At 41.4% G+C, this 19,638-nt stretch overlaps 1 protein-coding gene across 6 annotated transcripts in view; it reads right to left on the bottom strand.

The window, feature by feature from the left end:
• FGD4 (FYVE, RhoGEF and PH domain containing 4) overlaps nt 1-19,116 on the bottom strand; it is a 114,478-nt gene extending 95,362 nt beyond the window's left edge. For 2 of the 6 annotated variants that reach the window (XM_052667288.1, XM_052667286.1), the window contains exon 1: nt 5,760-5,926. Coding sequence is in view for 3 of the 6 variants with exons in the window: in XM_052667281.1 (XP_052523241.1) it covers nt 18,673-18,818; nt 19,014-19,045 (178 nt within the window). In the remaining 3 variants the exon portion in view is untranslated. Of the gene's footprint in view, nt 1-204; nt 318-5,759; nt 5,927-17,715; nt 17,739-18,672; nt 18,819-19,013 lie in introns of those variants that run through there. The other 4 variants (XM_052667281.1, XM_052667285.1, XM_052667283.1 and 1 more) reach the window with 4 other exon arrangements.
• Nucleotides 19,117-19,638: the final 522 nt, after the last annotated feature.

Raw genomic sequence — 19,638 nt, 5'->3', positions numbered from 1 at the left:
GAATAGTTTAAACAATTTTTTTTTTCCTTTTTGCCCCTTAACATTCCATAATAGACAAATCCACAACTACTTTTCACTTAAATATTCACTGTGTTAAATATCTGCCTTAAGAAAAGAAGCTCCATGGAAAACAATGGCACCTATACTATACTCATATTATTGTGAAACATTTTTTAACATAATCACAGTAATATATTAACTTACCCGAGAAGATACCTAAGAGCATATAAGAAAATATGGATTCACTCCTTCTGCTTGGCTCTAAACACAGCTCTTTCTGTATCAAGCTTGCTTCCTGTGCACATCCTCAATACACACACGAAAGCAAGCTGTACAGCCTAATGCTGAAGGGCTCCCATGTTTCACTTCCTTTTGTAGCTCTCAAGACCAAAATAAGAGGGAGAGGTTTTGTTCACAAAAACCTTTGGTACTTTTGAAAAATCAGCATATTCATAAAACAACTGAAAAGTGAGAGCTTTACTCCTACCTTATGATGCATTCTCTCATACTGATTTGCTCTGATCTACAGACATGTAAGAAGATGCCAATGCTCAGCAAAAGATCAGAATGCTTCCCCTTTCCCACTGCTGCCTGTCTAACATATACCAACACATACTCCAGAAAGTGGACTCGTAAGTGGTCATTAAAGTCTGTCTGGATGAACGGAAAGCTTGCTATTATATCTACCAAATAATGTATTATTAGTCAGCACTTAAAGAGTGATTTGCCTACTGAGTTTTGCCTATTGTTTCTATAGGAAAACGCCAACTGACATCAAAAAACAGAGTTCTCGTGTAACCTACATCTGAGGACCATCAGATGACTTTATTTGAAAAAGTCTTTTATTATAAAGACAGCTGATCCCTGACAGTTTATCTGTAAAACAACACATCCCTACTGCAAATACACACTGCAAATATGCTTTATCTTACTTTGCTTGTTTGGCTGAAGGAGGAAGTCATTTCCATAGGAGACTGGCAGACTTATCACAACTTCCAGTTACTACTTCTCAGTTTCACAAGTATTGGAGTAGTGAGATTGTATCAAAAAGTTTTGGAGAAGCCCTGCAGCTGAGATATTTTGTTCTCATTGCACACAAGGCCAATCTTTTTACAGGATGCCTTTTCAGCACAATGCTGCTAAAGATTTCTCAGAATAAGCAAGAGCAGCCTAAATGGAACAACTATTCAGGTAGTTCTGGTTTCTCTAATTTACAGCCTATGGTGTGAAAATACTCTGAGAAAATATATATATTTATATACATATTTAATCTTGTCCACCATGCTCTGTGGAAGTGGTTTATTTTCAATGACCATTTGTCTAATAACAAAGATACCAGGTAAATAAAACACAGTAACATTCTTCTGGGGTTTTTTGAATGAAGAGGGAGGGGTAACGACCCTTCCAGGTTTCTTTTACCTCCAGAATTGTCCTCTAAGCAGACAATACCTGTCATAAAACAACCACAAATAGGTCAAACACATTTTCTCAAAGGACAAATCTCACACTGATTTGCTCTGATCTACAGACATACAAGAAGATGATAAGAAAACTTCCGAAGGCTTATGATTTGCTTCTGAGATGAAAAGTAAATACATGAATAAAAACACTGAAAGGGAAGTTTACCATTTTGAATAAATAAGCTATAAACAGTCTTAATCCTTTCAAAATTGCATTGCCTGCTATACAGAGCAGGTAATTATTTTTGAATAAAATAAAAATTCAGAAATGATGCTGTCAACATAGATTTTGAGTGTTTAAAATAGACCCACTATCTGGTCAAGATCCTAAATGCCTACAACGATGTGTTTGTAGTTTGTTTTTAAGCTTAAAACATGAATAAATTCCTGTTAAAATATTGATGCTTTTATTTTAATGCAACCTAAAATATACAGTTTTTCCATTTCATTTGAAAACACAACTCTCAATTAATATCCCTGGAATTTCACAGCAGTCAGCCAGTCTGCAATTGCATCTGTTTGTCTGAGGACGAAAAGAAGACTTCAGTTATCTGAAATCATCAGCCCAGCAATATCCCCCAGCACGCAGTACTGTGTGACACCATTTATCTCTGAGAACTCAGGGCATCTTCAGAATTACAGTCACCATGCTGAGGGCTATGGCTGATCACTCAGTGTGATGATTTAGTAGAACTAGGATTAACTTTAGCAGTCAGGTCAATGTTTTCAGGTGGGCAAGAAGATATTGGCATAGATGATGCATGCTTTTTAAGTAGCTTTAGTGTAGTGACACATGTAACAATTGAACAACTAAATCTTTCTTTTATTTTTTAAACTAATACTGGACATGATTCAGTAAACAACATACTGGTTTGGCCTGTTTGTTCCTACTTAGAGTCAAGCATGCTTAGCAGGTACGCCTGCTTCTTATGTTCAAAAATATAGCCATCAACATGTACCATTCATTTTCATGCTGCTCAGGAGTAAGGAGGAACCTGAGACAAATGTATTCTGCCAACCATCAGCATTTCATGAAAAGGATTCACTAAGCTTTCAGATACTGCACTGAGTGACTTAAAACCTGGGAAAACAACAAGAAGGATGCATTTGCACTAGGTTTTGTTTTGTTTTTTTTTGTAAAGACATCCACTATTTCGCTATTCAGCGTAAGTAGCTGCAATCTCCACAGGAAGAGAACAGTACAGGGATTACAGCAGAAGGAATTTCAGCCACTAAAAGGGTAAGGGTCTTTCACCAGCTGTAATCATTTTTATCCACTTCCACTGACTGCCTAAGCTCAAATTCCAATTTTTAACCATTGCTTTCTAGATCCAAGTTCGCAACTCACAAAGAAAGAAGTATGCAGGTAAGTTGGTGCATTTTCATTCTAGGCTTTGAACTAAGATAGAAAATGAACATGCTAAATGTAGGCAATTTATGGTACGAATAGGATCTTTAGCATCTACACAGTTAATTAATCTGTGAAAAGGAGACCTTTCAAAAAGAAAAATGAATTCCACAGGGAGCAAATGTACTTTCTGACTGTCCATATTTCTTTCACCTTGAACATAAAAAAGACCGGGCGTCATCCAGCTGATTAAGTATTAAACCCCTCACCTTTTCTTATCACATGGCCAATTTAGTCAACACGATCACCTCTACTGAACCATAGTGTTACCAGGCACAGAATATTTGCAAATGATTCACAGTTAAACTAAACGTCAGTTTAGTTGGATATCAGGGGGAAGTTCTTTACAGAGAGAGTGGTGAGGTGCTGGAACAGGCTGCCCAAAGAGGCTTGGATGCCCCGTCCCTGGAGGTGTTCAAGGCCAGGTTGGATGGGGCCCTGGGCAGCCTGGTCTGGTATTAAATGGGGAGGTTGGTGGCCCTGCATGTGGCAGGGGGTTGGAGCTTCATGATCCTTGAGGTCCATTCCAACTCAGGCCATTCTGTGATTCTGTGAAATTAGAATCTGGTTTACTGACTGTAAACCAGCCCGAAAGCATTTCAAAAAAGTTCAAACAAGGTCAACGTATGAACATTCCCTTCAGGTGAAGATCTTCCTCATGTCTCCCTGTGTTCTGTTTGGTTAAAAGCAATGCTCAGTGAGGCACTTCACTGGAACAAACACACACTAAAAGAAGATACAGGGAAATATGCAAAACAGTTTTCTTTGGTAACAGATAGATAGGGTAAGGGCAGTATTTGGAGACACAAGCTCCATTGTAACTCACTGTGTTCCTCAACATGGTCAAAAGAACTTTGTATATCACCAACACAGATACCAGGCTGCCTCTCCTACCATGTAGAAAGAGCTTACCATCTCTAAGCAGCTTCTCAGGTTATAGTGCTGTAACACTAACTTTGTTATAAATAAAGTTAACTTAACTGAAGTTGAATAAAATTCAGATTTAGATTTCAAAAATCAGATTCTTGTCATAAGTTCTGTACATTATACTATATTCATAATCATTGTAACCACAACACCAGAACAACATGGTAGTCTTCTGCTAAATTAAGCACTTGGCAGTGAATACTTTGCTTATTTTCAGAGTACTCAGATGTATCTGGATCTCATGAAACATACATACAAAACAACAGTTGACCATTCTGCATTTTCATTTTATATTTTCAGTATTTATTCCATTTGTTCATAACAGAAAGAGCTTGTTTTCATCCTACACAGCACTGGAGCAAGGAAAAAAAAAAAAAAAAGGAACAGAAGGAGAACCTCAGTGGAAAAGGGTCCAGCACAGCAAAAATGCTGCATCACCTGCTGGTTCCTTGAGACTGTGGAAGGCAACAGCTGCTGCTGGACAATGCACCTACAGAACAATCAGCCAGAGGGAGACCTGCGTACTGCTCTAAACTGTTATAAGCAACATTACAGTAACCATTTGCAAAGGGTTATTTCAAAAGCTTCAGCTTTAGAAAAGATTTGAGGCTCTTGATACATTTCTAGATTTGATTTCTGTGACAATGGTAAATGCAAGTCCCTTCTGAATTTTAATGGAGGGGAGGAATAAAAACGGATAGGAAAATTTACTGCCAGAAACCTTTCCTTAATCTATTGAGTTACCTTACAATACCAGATATGCATTAACTATCATCTTCAGTATCAAAATTCACTGTTTCCATCTAGTAGACAAATATGCACATTTTCTACTCAAATTAATATGCTATCTAAAATAAAACCAGCCGGTCTTTCACATTATCATCAGAATGTATTCCAAAGCCAATGATAAAACACTGGTGGCTTTGTTGTCTCAGTTCAATATCTTTGGTCTCACATGCAAAACAGCCACTTTGTTAACAGGGCAGGCAGGCAACATTATTTAAACACACAGAGACTCATAGAACAGTTTGGGTTGGAAGGGACCTTTAAGACATGAGGACACGTAATCCTGAAGAATAATCTCAGTTTGTGTAGTCCTTTTCCCTAGGTCCATAAACTCCATATGGCAGACATGGTTATATCCAACGAAAGACAAAAATCAGTGGCTAAGAGGCATTGATCCTGACCTTTATTTGTTAACATGAGCAACAGAAAGTCAGGCTTAATCTCTGAAAAAATAACATTATACAAATGAAGGCTTAATACTTGAAGGTATTGATCATATCCAAATGCCTAAATTGAAATGATATTCATATCCAACCATATCCAAATGCTTACGTCAAGTTCAGTCCATTAAATCACATTAAAGATTATAACGGCCCACTATTTTATATATAGGGAGTATTTTATGACTATAATAAAAGCTGCTTATAAAAACTGCTATATGGTAAAATACCATGACAGAGCAAATGCATGGGGAAGCCATTCTGCTGGGCACAACAGTGTGACAGCTCACTGAAGATGCCCATGTGATAAGAGCACTGTGAGCCAGCAGACACTGACTATTAGACACCTTTCTCTTAGAGAAGTTTTTATTTTATTAATGGTAGATTTTAGTCCCCGACTCCCTTCTTTAATTTTTTAAAGGTGTTCCTTATTTTCTGGGAACTTCTAGGTAATATCTGCATCGATTGCCCTCATCTCCCAAATAGGTAATCACTGACCCACTGCTGTTTGGAAAAAAAAAAAACAAATAAAAGATTAATTCATAAAGCATTGTAGAAAAATTCATATCCTTTATATCTAATTCCTTTCTACCTACTTGAAGAAAACAAGAGTTTATGCTAAAAACAGTGGTCCCTCTTAGAAGCACTGGATTTTATTCTATTTTGTATTCCACGCAGCTTGCTAGAAGCTGCTGTAAAGTTGTTCAAACGTTTTCATTTGAAGTTAAACATGCTTACCAGCTATCAGAATTCTCCTGCCTTCTCTCAGAAAGATCTTCCAGTGTAGGCCCACACACCACGAAAAATAATAGAAAAAATTCTGAGCATAAAGCGTTCCTTCAGCACAATGTACTCAGCTCACTGTTCTCTCTCCTTTCAGTTATTAAAGTGCTCCTGTTTCTCTTACCCCCTATGTACCATACCTGGAAAAAAAAAAAAAAAAGCCTTATCAGAAAGCTGATCCTGCTTCTACGCCCTTAGCCACTGTAAACAAGACTATTTTAACTTCAAACAACCTGCCCTTGCACATGCACAAAAAAAATTTCCAGCCTTAATACAGATTCTTCAGCTCTTTGTATTGCAAGTTTCAGCTCTGCTAGCCTTACTCACACTTCACTAACTTTAATAAGCATGCTGTCCTTGTCAACCATGAGATATTCTCACTTTTCATATTTAAAAAGTATTTTTCCTTTCTGAAACTGAAGTTAATATTTGACAGCAAACAACTACTTTGATTTCTTAAGAGAAAACAATAGGAAATTCCTCCATTTTCATGCCAAATGATCGATTCAGGGTAGCATGTAGGTGCACAGCTCAAATGTCAGTGACATGAAGGATTACCTCAGACTGAGTGTATGGGAAGCAGAGGGACAGACATGCCTTTTTTCTTGTACATACTTGTGTACTAGCAAACAGATCTGAACAGAGCACTGTGCAAGATGGAAAGCTACTAAGTATAGGCACTCCCACAGCCTTCAAAGAGCAAAAGTCGCCTACTTCTGCTTAGTTCTCTAATCTCCTTCCCAGGGACCAAGGGTCAGAAATAGTTTTTAGTTTTGTTTTTTTTTGGTTTTTTTTTTTTGAAACCCAGCAGTGGTGTGAACAACAGCACTCTGCACCAGGGTAGCAGAGTGAAGGTGAAGTTCCTTCTGCAGCAAACTATTTCCACAACGTTACTGTAAAGGAAAATTTCGAGATTTGTTACTGAACTATAGCATATATACATGGAATAACACCTCCAGGTGAAAGGAAAGTGGCACTTACAACACTTAGGAGGTATAAACAGGATAAGTTGATTTTGCATTTGCAGTGCTGTATACTCATTCCTCTACAAGCAAGGGTTTGGATTCTGTACCTCAAGCATATTTTCTATTCAGCACATCACTCCCAGATGTGTTACCTGGAGAACAGTTAAGTTAAACTGCTGTGCCCTTCGTCTGTCCCCCATGCACACAGTTCAGTAGCATTACCAAACATCTTGCTGACACTGGCAATTTTTTCCTACATGTCAGCTTTAAAATCACTTTCGTTTTTGAAAGACTTCTGTTAATACGCTCTCACAAAACCACAGCGAATGCCATGGATTTTACAAAATAAGAGTCTGAATAATGTGCATCAAATAAGTCTTAAAAAGACTGTGAAAGCTTTGTGATGTCAGAGGATTGCGGTCCAGCTCAGAGCTGTGAAATGCCACATGCTATTTCTCACGAATGCTGTGCAGGTGTGGAAAGTGTCTTTAGTCATCACTGTTCAAAAAAAAAAAAGAAATCTGACAATTTGGGATGTATGGGACACCCTTAGAAATAATATTTGGTTTCCTAAATGATGCCAACGCTAATGCCAGCAGATCATAAAACATGCATAGTGAAATCTTTTTCATTCAGGATCGATCACCTTCATATCTCAACTTTTTCTGTAAGTTACAGGGGAAAAAATAGTTTTAGTAAGTATCTAGTCCAGCCCAACTGCTGAGTACTATTTAAAAAGCAAAGTGTACACAATATTTGCAATGATAAGATTCTCATTATGTACCAAATTTCAACACACAGCTGACAATCAGATTTTAAAATAAGTCTACATTTCTGCTGCAGCTCAAGTGCATTTACTGGAAACAACCAAAGTAAGCTCATACAAATGTACGTAAGAAAAGCAGAGATCAGACTTGAAAATGAACAGCTGTTCGAACTAGGAAATAGTAATTATCCACACTTAAGCTGAACAGGCACTTGGTTATTTCAGCTATATCAAAACCCTTTGACAGCTAGTTCATTTGGTTATAAGTTCCTTCAACTTTCTTATTAGGGCACTGAATTCTAATATTGTTCTCAATCCTATCAGCAAAAGCCTTTTAGCACATCCTGTGCACAAGCAGTAAAGCCCTTACACAGACAATGAGATGAAAATTGAAAAGGGTAATTCCCAACATGGAAGTCGAGTACTGATGACAGCCATGCCAACACTGACTCTTACTGGCTATATCCAGCAGACAGGATGGATTTTTTAATTCCCTTCCTTTGACTGCATGGCAGGAGTCTTATTCTGAAGATCTACTCTGCTTGGTGAGGGTCAGGGTATGTATATTAGGAAGTTTAGAAATAGGTTAAGTGCAAAACCAGCCAGTGGGACTGTTGTGTTTTAACTTTGCTTGCACCCTACCATTCAACCTAACCACAAAAGCCACTCCAGCATTCTACAGCCATTAACTTCTGCTCCCTAGTCTAGCTTGGCAGGCTCTAACTAGTGTATGAGCAGCCTGCTCAGTTATCAGCACGTCCTTCACTTGGAAGCCTGGGAACCATACTTGTCCACTGGATCAGATATAGATTAACAAATTATAAAGAACACTGTTTACTGCATTATTATTCATTGTTCCAGAGAGTGCAATGTAATCAGAGTTAACACTTGGTTCAGATCACCAGAACTTGATGAAAGTCAAACTTCTGCAATAGTAACCACTGTTTTCTAATAGGGACAGAAATTTTTTACTGCTAAGCATATGCACAAGCAAATTACTTTACATTCTAACAATGCATAGGCCCCTCTGAAAGTACTGCCTCCTATTTATTTCCATGGAATCTACAACAGCTACAAGGAGAACAATAGCTCTATTTGATAAAGCAAATTCTTAGCTACAAAGCACTATTTTTCAACATAGTCACCACCATTAGCTCTGCATTTTCACCAGCAATGAAAAAGAACCTGCATACTGCATTCATAAAAATCTCTGCACCAGTGGTGGAGGTGACCTGTTATTGATGCTGCTGAAACTTACCACTGTGCTCCATGATGTCCACTGTCTGTGCTCCATGAACACTCAGCGAGCACTGATGAATGCCAGTGAGTACCATTTTTTTCTGCATGCAGGAACTGAATGAACACACCTTTGCTTCATCCACGCTTTCATGCCAGTCACTATTTGGTCAGACCGTCCCTCACACAGCAACAACATGTGACAGAATATTGGTGGGAAGGTTCAACCTCTACTTCCATACCACCAACATCCACCTCTGATGTCATGGGTCAGCAGAATAAAATAGGAGGCAGTACTTTCAGAGCACTGTAGTTCTCATTTTAGTACACATACCACAAAACCTCATGTTTTATAAGACCTCTCCTAAAATCCCACTTTCACCTGAGCATTTCTATGTTTTTGTTTCAGAGAGATCAAAGCCTGCTTTTTTAAGAGCTAGAAAGTCAAAGGCATCCAAAGAGCAAATAAAGGATGTCCAACTTTAGAAAATCATCCTCAGGTATCTGTCATCCTGCATACTTTCTTGAATATTGTAGTATTGTTAGCCCATAAGATAATGGGTAGAATGCAAAATGAATTTACTCTCATGGAAAAAATGTAATTTCTTACTGACCAGGCTTAGTGTTAGACTGAATAAAAGGAATGCAAAGCATGCCTATGTTAAAATTTGGGGCATTGTGACAAGAGTATCTGAAGAAGGTCAAGCAGTACAATTGCACAGAACTTGCAAAGATTTCTAGTTCTAACAAAAATAATTTTTCCTCTATCAGTGTCTGTGTTTCGATTCTCAAATCCCCAGTTCTGAAGACGAATGTAATTAGCCGGTAAGTTTCATTTCTTAACGTGGTAACTGATGTTAACACAAATAATGAGCATATTAATATTCAGCTAAGAAACTGAAGCATCACAGACAAGAGAGTGAATTGCAGTGTATGAGCACAAGAAAGAAAAATAGTCTGATTATTCACTGTAAGAAGCTGATAAATCCTGATACAGACAAAACATTAAAAGAGAGACTTCAAATACTATTATTAACTTCAGCAATAATAAAATTTGAGTCATTATAGCTCTTTTTTCAAAATCTCTCGTAGGCTCAGTATCGATTTTCAATTTAAAATACTGCTTTCCACCAGGGAAGAGAGCCTAGGAGATTGAAAAGGCATTAGCAATTGAGTGGCTCAGACCAGAAGAAGAATAACAACTACCATTATTTGAATAAGAAGTCACCCTTCTCCTGCATACAGACTGTGCTTCAATAATAGGCAGTCCCCAGAAGGAAAAGAGATCAGTGGATCAGGATCCTCATCCAGAAGAACAGCAGAGAGAAGGAGCTCTGTACTCCTTCCCTTCCTCTTCTACCTCCAGAATTTAATGAGTACCAGAAGGAGGCGCTGCACTCAGAATCACAGAATGGCCTGAGTTGGAAGGGACCTCAAGGATCATGAAGCTCCAACCCCCCTGCCACACGCAGAGCCACCAACCTCCCCATTTAATACCAGACCAGGCTGCCCAGAGCCCCATCCAACCTGGCCTTGAACACCTCCAGGGACGGGGCATCCACAGCCTCTCTGGGCAGCCTGTTCCAGCACCTCACCACTCTCTCTGTAAAGAACTTCCCCCTGACATCCAACCTAAATCTCCCCTCCCTCAACTTAAAACCATTTCCCCTTGTCCTGCAGTTATCTACCCTTTCAAAGAGTTGATTCCCCTCCTGTTTGTAGGCTTCATTTAGGTACTGAAAGGCTGCAATGAGGTCACCCTGCAGCCTTCTATTCCCCAGGCTGAACAAGCTCAGCTCCCTCAGCCTGCCTTCACAGGGGAGGTGCTCCAGTCTCCTGATGATCTTTGTGGCTCTCCTTTGGACCCTCTCCAACAGCTCCCTGTCTTCTTGTATTGGGAGCCACAGACCTGGACACAGTACTCCAGATAGGGCCTCACAAGGGCAGATAGAGAAGGACAATCACCTCCCTGGCCCTGCTGGCTACTCAGGTTTTGTCCAAGTCTACATCTATCATAGCTCATATATAGAAGAAATGTACTGAAGATGTCTTTAGAAAATCAGCTACTGGTCTTTGTTTTGAGTGTTGTGAGGTCCCTGAAGAAATCACAGAGAAACTCCATCAAATCTCATTGCAGAGTTTCTAAGTGAGAAGGGAAAGGTTAAAAGCAGGACAAATGCCTGCAGCAATCCCAGGACAGACCTCATTGTGCAGCACCCACAATAGGAGGCCTCTCAGATCTCATAGGTTCCAAGTATGCAGAAGCCGGATGCAGTTACAGTGTAATTACACAGCTTCAAGGCTGGATACAGCTACAAGAGCTGAAAAGCCTGGTAACAGCGACAAACAGAATTTAAAGATCACATGCTCCACTCTGAAAAGCCAAAGTTTTAAAAAGGCCAGAAGAAATCCAGCCTCTAAATTAGACTGAATTATTTTTAATTGTTAGTGTACATTTTCTCTCTTTAACATTCATCAGCATCTGGGCACAGTGGCATCTGTGTGAGAGGGAGGAATGTGCCTGTCCTTATTTATGAGGAGAAGGCTAAACCTGTAATCCTGATGCGTTATCATCTATGCTTTGAGACGACGTTTGTTCAGAAGTCAGGAATAAATCACAGGATTTTATGTCTCAGATTAGAGTTCCACATCATTTTTCTGCCTTTCCAGGCTATTTTACATATTTTACATTAACATCCGTGACACGCTTAGCATTAATACTTAGCATCTAACACATTCTCCCTGCTTTGCATCTTCTAAGTCCATACCTTTTGCCTCCAATTTTAATCCATTTCACATTTCATTTTACTGAGTTCAGTATAATCGGAGGTAAATTGCTTTGACAGTCATTAAAATATATTTATCTTTCTTTGCATGTCTTGCTTTGTAGACTGTAGCAATTAATTTGCCTCCTTTTCTGCTTTGACTCATTTCTCTGTATCTCCTGATACAGTGTTACTGTTGTGCATTTATGCACTGAGATGACATCTCTGATTTTTATTTTGTTCAACATTTCAACAAAGCCCCAATCTTCCCTCTTCACATTCATTTCAAAAGTAGTTTACTCTGTTGCAGCCACTTCTGTTACCTCCAAGGCAGCTACTTAAAAAAAAAACTTTAGAAATTCCTCTTTCAGCTTCTTCTTTTTGCTTTCCTGTGTGTTTGATGAACCTACAGCTCTGGGATATCCCCTCTAAAAAGAATTCTGTCTCCACTTGTTAGAAGTACACATGCTTGTTGATGTCCATAGCTATGCATTTGATTAAGATGATTCTACCATCAAGAGCAAGAGGCAATACTTATTCACAGTACCTCAGAATTATAGGGGTTGGAAGAGACCTTTGGAAATCAAGTGATCCATCCCTTCCACTAAATCAGATTCCCTACAGTTTGTTATGAAGGAAAGCATCCAACCAGGTTTAAAATATCTCCACAGAAGGAGACTTCACAGTCTCTCTGGGCAGCCCTTTCCAGCGCTCTGTCACCCTCACAGTAAAGAACTTTTCCCTTATGTACAGATGGAACTTCCTGTGTTCCAGTTTGTGCCCATGGCTCCTTGTCCTGTCACCACCCACCTCTGAAAAGAACCTGGCCCCATACATTTGACTCCCACCCAGCACTGTTAAGATTCCCCCTAAGCCATCTCTTCTCCAGGCTGAACATTCCCAGGGCTCTCCACCTTTCCTCATGAGGGAAATGCTCCAGGACCCCAGCCATCCTTGTGGTCCTCCTCTGGGCTCTCTCTAGAATTTCCCTGTCTTTCTTAAACTGAGTAGCCAAGAACTGGACACAGACTCCGTATACGGCCTCACTGTTGACTCGCAGTCAACCCGTTGCCCACCAGGACACCCAGATCCTTCTCTGCTCCCTTCCAGCAGGTCAGCCCCTCACCTATACCAACACAGATGGTTCTTCTTCCTCACGCATAGGACTCTACACTTGCCCTTGCTGAACTTCATCAGGTTCCTCTCTGCTACACTCTCCAGCCCATCCAGGTCTCACTGAATGGCAGTGCAGCTTTTGGTGCATCAACCACTCCTCCCCGATTTAGCAATACAGAAGAAATCATTCTGCTCATACAAGTGTAATTATACACCCTAAATTGACTTATATCCAAGAGAAATATTACATACAGTATCTCATTCTGTAACAGAATGCATTACATTCCTCACAGGGAAGGAACGTTAGCTACAAGATTTGCAGTCAGTAATTTGGTTAAAGAATTGTACTGATGATAATGTTCTTACGAAAATGTACTCAGTATTAAGAGTAGAAGAAGAAAGAGGGAAAAAATAAATATACAAAGCATTAGTAACTTATTTTAAAATTTCATTCATTTTTTCCTTTCCCTCTGACAAATTCTTCATCCTGGGAAGATAATTTGTCCTATACAGCAAATACTTAACACTACTTTAAGACATAACAGTGCAAAACACAGCAGTTAAAACACTGTAACACAGATCCTACTGTACTCAAGATGTACTGACAAACAACATCAAATAAAATACTGGCCAACTTTAAATGACATTTTTCCTGAAATGCTGAGAGATGAGATAGTCTGTCACCATGAAAGTGGGGGAAAAGTGTGACAAGTGCAATTTTAAGAAGCACAGATACTGATAAAGGACAAAATAACAACCAAAGGGCAAACATTATTTTTCTGTACCAACAGGTTGTTTTTTCAGTATTTTTTGCTTTACTGGTTGTCCAAAAGTAACACAGTCCCTGAGCAAATTCCTCACCAATTCAAATGTCTCCCAATTATGCTTATTCAGTTAGCTGGAAAAACAACCTGTTGCTGTGATTTCTGTGTAACAGACTAATTTGGATCATGTGTGCAAGCTATTCTTTTCTTAATTTCAGCTACCCCTCCATGGACTTCAGGAGTGGCATTTGCAGCATTTACGCCTCTTGGGGCCCACTGCAGAGAAGCCTCTCCAGCAAGAAGCAGACTTACACTTTTAGCAAATCCTTGTCAAATTCTTCTTTGAAGCTGTTTTTGTCACTGGCTATTTAAGCAGCTGTGAATTAGAGGTCTAATTTATGTAAGAAAATCACTATCCTGATCTCCATGAAGTCAGTATTACGAGGCCAGCAATTCCTGGGTAAAGCAGACGTTGCTTAGCAAGAGCTACAGAGCCACACCAACCAACCAAAACACACATATAAGCCACTTTCCCAACTGTCTGCAAACTCAACAGCACACTCTTAGTGGCCTCAAAGGGATATCGTGATCCTAAATATTTGGAGAAGGAAAAAGGAATTGAAAAACAGTAAATTATATTCAGTAACCAAGTTCTATTTCCTGCCACTTTCCACGCAACACACTTCTTCAATAGGGGGCACGTGGGATCAACTTCGCCCGCAGAAACAGGAAGCTGACTAACAACAGCAAAGAGGCAAATTTAATAGCTAATGTATTTCCACAGGAGTTCTGCTTCAAGCAATGTTTTTATACTTCGCCTTCCCCCATTTTTTGAAGGAAGAGGACTATTTAGAAGCAAATTCCTAAATATTTACCTTCCGTTGTCAATATTTTCAAGTATCAGCTCTCCTCAAGATATATCAACTTTAGATAACTTTCACGAACCCTGCACTTAACGGGAAAACATGGAAGGCAATCAGTTTTCCTTCACAGATGTACCTCTAATGCATCTAGGGATCCCAGATGCTGCTTAGATTAGCCCTCACCACCATAAAGGCTTTCCCTGAACACACCATACAGTCACTGCAGACTGAGTAAACAACAGACTCAGCGCTCAGCCAGGAGCAAGGGGAATGACAGTCCAAAGTTAATTAGTTAATTATTTTCAAAAACAAAATGGAACAAACCCAGCAACAATCAAAGGCAATGAGGCAGTGCAAACTTTAAAAAAAAAAATGAGCACCTGAACACAGTAGGTATCTTTCATGAACTGGAATAGGACGGTAGCACATTCTCATTTAGCTATCTCCCAGTGCAGAAAGGTAACCCCAAAGACTGACATAGTTTTGTTAACACAATCCCATAAAATAATACCAAGTTAACAGGCAAAGACACAACAGAAGCATGGAATTTTTCTCCTTTGCCTGTCAGATTTTGCAGATACCTTGCTGCAGTGAATGCTGTCCTGAATGCAAATTACCTCAGCTCCCTGAGACCCATGCTGCAGTGCCCCAGACTGCCAACATGCAGTGTAGTGCCAGCAGCTGTGTGTTTAGATAAAAGGGAATGGGAAAAGTAGTCCGGAAAGGGTGTAAATTTGCACTTAAATCAGTAAAGCCAAGGAACCAGTACAAGATTTGCATTTCATAGGAAATGAATCTAGTCAATATGTAGCAAGGACAGAGGCAAACACGCTGATAAAAAAAGCAGCTACTTATTGCTATGAACACAAGTTACTGTGCCCTCATGTTCTGAAATGCCTTCCTTACAAGGTTAAATGAAGGTAACTCCGTGGATATACAGCCCTCCAGCACAGTTCAATCCAATGCAGCAACAAAGTGCTGCCAGGTTCTCACTTTGAAGAGTGACTGGCTTGTGAAAAGTGCTGAGCAAGCAAGTGGCAGCCTATGCCTAACTCTTGGCAGACAGCTGGTTTGCAGTTAAAGTACACACTTGCTTTTGAAGTATAGATTTGCTCCAGTTAGTATCAAGTCTGAATTCTAACACAGCAGGAAAAAAAAATTCCCATTAGTTATTCCCATCAAAAATGGATTATTAATCATGCAATTCCATTGAAAGCTCTTCTATAAACTCTCTCTAGATATCAGTCTTGACATTTTACAACCACCTCAAAGCATCTCTGAAGATTCAAGCACTTTTTAGTTCAGGCCTTTAAACTGATGTCAATTTCTAAAAGGACACCATTTTCACTCAGTCCTGTGATAGTGAAGCACACCAATCTTTTTCAAGAATCAACACTGATAGAATTCAATTGCAATTTTGTCCATGACAGTGAACCTAAATGACTCGGGCCCTAGGATGCTGAAGAGGAGAAAGATATGAACAGGAGAGATTGGACATTTAGACTGCAATACGCAACACAAGCCTGATGCCATAACATACAACTTAAGTAGGCCACTTCAATAGTGAAAGTGTTTTCAGACAAGACCAAGAACAGAAGTATTTCCAGACCTTACCTCCCAGAAAAGAAAACCCATAACATTCCCCTCTTTGTCACACCAGTGTTAAGGGCTGTTGAGGAAATTCTTGCACATAAAGGAGTTGCATTAGGGGTTATTAAATCTTCTCACTAATTAACACAGAATTTATTGTTCTGAGAGCGCTCTGGTAAGTCTGCAATATACAAAATCCAGAGTTTTTTCTAATGTATTTACAAGCAAAAGTAACTCAAGTCATACAACTAGTTTCTTCAGTTGCTTATCAGACATCAGGATTTGAAACAACTGTAGGAGTCCAGCCCTCAGGCATAAGAAAAGTAACACTTGTATTTCACAACACTTGGCAGAGCAAAGGAGATGCATGGGCTACAAGAACTCCTTCCCCCTAGGAAGGATTTCAAGCAGGTCAGTCATACTCCTGCATTAGAAGGCCCCTCAAAATCCACTTTGTGTTTTATAAGGTGGAAAAGAAAATTAAGCATTTGATTAATATTATTTTTTTTAATTGTAATTATTGGAAGGAACCTATAAGGATCACTGCATTCAACTCCTGGAGTTGACACAGCACTAACCATCATTCTCAGTGATCACTGCATTTTTGACAGAAGAAAGAACACACACAGGTTTATGCTGCACCAGGGAATTAAAGTTTGTACTTGCAGAATCGAGGCAAGAATCATAAATCACTTCTATCAGCAGCAGAAGCAGGTCGTATTTGGACAACAAAGAGAAACTAAGAAACTGCCCAAGGGTTACAGTGTGCTGAAGCACATGCTGCAGTGGTCACCACTAACAATGCAGATAAGAGATGCTAACGACCCACTAAGAGAAAAGAAATTGCTTGTAGACACAAGGTTTCTTCACAGCATTTTCTAGCAGAAGTGGTTTATGGATTATGAAATAAAAATAGGAGGATTTATTTATTTTACCTGAGAAAAGCTAAAAAATATCAATGAGACTCCCCTTGTATTTCCCATGTTTTCAGATGTTGTCTCTTCATCTTCATTTTGTGATTTTTTTCACACTACAATTACATTTATCAATCACAGTTCAGGAAAGTACTATGATTTTGTTACCAAAACGCAGGAATACCTGATAAGCAGCATGTTGTTCTTGTCATAACCCTCACAACCTTGCTGCCACCCAAAAGCCACAAGAGTTTTCTATGAACCTGAACAAGCTATGCATGCATTGCGTGTACACTAAATACATACCAATCATCTGCTAGTTTAGTGTGTGCACAGACAAAAAGAGCAACAACAAAGGATTGTAGATGAGTGTGAAATTGCTATCCAGGATTCTGGGGTAATGATAAACACCTGGGGCTATTCAGCCTGCTAAAGGTTCCAGGAAGACTCTTTCAGTATCCAAAGGTAGGCTATAAGAAAGAAAGGAACAGACTCTTCAGCAAGGTCAGGACAAGGGGAAAGAGGCTCAAACTGAAAGGTTTCTTATGGTAAGGGCAGTGAGACACAGGAACAGGTTGCCCTGAGAGGTGGTGGATGCCACATCCCTGGAGACACTCAAGGTCAGGCTGGATGGGGCTCTGAGCAACCTGATCTGCCTGTGGGTGTCCCTGCTCACTGCAGGGGGGTTTGTCTAGGGTCCCTCCTAACTCAACCAATTCTACGACAGTGATTCAAAAGCCTGGTGAAATTGAAGTAAGAACTAACACAAAACACAGGGTTCCATTTCCCTTCCATGTTACAGGAGGCTGAAATCCATTAAGCCTTCACACTACAAATACAGCTGTTAACGCCTATTTCCAGATGTAAACAGGTAGCTGTAGCCTTCAAAACAAAATCCCACCGAAATTTATGCACATTGCCAACTTCATTACCCATTAATGGTGAAAAAGCTCCAAGATAGCCTCTTCTTATTTGTGCATATCCATAGCAACACGGAGATTCCAGTACTTGAAGGGGCCTTCCAGTACTTGAAGGGAGCATATAAACATATAAACAGTACTTGAAGGGAGCATATAAACAGGCTGTTTACATGGGTGGATAGTGATAGGACAAGGGGGAAGGGTTTTAAACTGAGACAAGGGAGGTTTAGGTTAGATATTAGGAGGCACCACACAGAGGGTGGTGACACACTGGGACAGGTTGCCCAAGGAGGCTGTGGATGCCCCATCCCTGGAGGCATTCAAGGCCAGGCTGGATGTGGCTCTGGGCAGCCTGGTCTGGTGGTTGGCGACTCGGCATATAACAGGGGGGTTGAAACTGGATGATTGTTGTGGCCCTTTTCAACCCAGGCCATTCAGTGATTCTATGATTCATGAAGAGACAGCATCCCTTTTCTCTGTTTTACCTGGTGCCTTCACAACGAGTGTCTGTTGGCGATTTCAGACTCTGGTTTGACCATTTTGGCCTCTTACACCCACAAAACAGCCCATATCACTTTGGCTGAGCTCCCACAGCTGCCACATCACACAACCACAAGGTTCATACACACGGCTGCGTGGATCAATTCCGTCCTAAGCCAGAACTTCATGAAACTCCCGAAAGCGCGGGTGTGAACGACAGCCTCTTCTGACATTAAGGCCGAGGGGACGCACAACCAACCTCAGCCGACCGTCTCACGGTCCGAACGCACTGCGGAGCACGACACGCCTCACAGCCGCCGCGGGGCGAAGGTGGCGGCCCTGGGGTAGGGCGGGCAAGGTTCTGCGTCTCACGTCTCCCGCAGCCCGAGGGCTGGCAGGATTTAACGAACGCCATTCGTTCATCCCGGGCCGCGACGTTCCCGCGCCGCCCCCACCCCTCTCCTGCGGAACGACCGAAGCCGTCGTTACCTGCGGGCGAGCTCCGGGCGGGCTCACCCCGCGGGGCGCCGGCGAGGAGGGTGGGCGCCGCTCTGTACGGAACGGGGCCGAGACTCGGGGTGGATTTCCTGCGGATGGCCGCCCGCCTGAAGTTGATGCCGTCGGCTCTGCTCATCCTTGGGGCGGGGGAGAAGGCAGAAAGAAAAGGCAAAGTGAGGAGAAGCTCAGCGCCCTTCCCGCCCGGTGCCCGGCGTGACCCGCATCGCGCTGGGGGAGCGTCCCCTGTCCGCACTGCGGCTCCGGCCGCCTCCAGCACCGGCTCTCACCTGCCCGCTGCTCCCCGCCCCTTTCCTTGCCCTGCCCTGCCCTACCTGCCCGGCGCCCGCCGCACCCCCGTTGACATGGTGAGCCAGCGGCCGCCGCCCAGCCCGGGCTGTGAGGAAACTTCCCCTGGCCCGCTGCCTCCACTGTTCTCCCACGAGGAAGTTGGGGCGGCGGGCGGCTGCACCTGCGCTGCTTCCTCCCGGCCTTCCCCGGTCCGCTTCCTCAGAGCGGCGGGTTCACAGGAGAGCCGGGTTCCCTCGGACACGGCTGGTGTGGGAGCGCAGCGCTTGCTCAAGCGAGTTGAGGGCTCCCCTCCCCATGTCAGCGCTGTTCGTTTCTCCTCACCGCGTGCTGCCTTCTGCCGTCCTTCAACTCCGAACTGCTTTGTCTGTAAGGAGGCTTAGGATTGCCTGTAGGACTGACCAGTGAGCGTGGAAGAAATTGGCCAGAACACATTACCCTTCTTCTGACGAGAATGTTCTCGAAGACATTTATCACTTAAAAGCAAGTTTTGATGCCAGGGACAGATCTGCAATCCTCGCATCAATAGTTAATTCCAACTAATGGGGCTCATTCACGCCAGGGCTGTTCCCTCCCACTGAAAATATTAATTAATGCTGAAACAAGCGTTAGGAATCGTAGAATCGTTAAGGTTGGAAATGACCACTAAGA

This window comes from Tympanuchus pallidicinctus, unplaced genomic scaffold (genome assembly GCF_026119805.1).
Source record: "Tympanuchus pallidicinctus isolate F22 unplaced genomic scaffold, pur_lepc_1.0 scaffold8, whole genome shotgun sequence".
Taxonomy (NCBI): Eukaryota; Metazoa; Chordata; class Aves; order Galliformes; family Phasianidae; genus Tympanuchus; species Tympanuchus pallidicinctus.
Note: the sequence above shows the minus strand (reverse complement) of the source record. Positions and strands in the feature narration are given on the sequence as shown.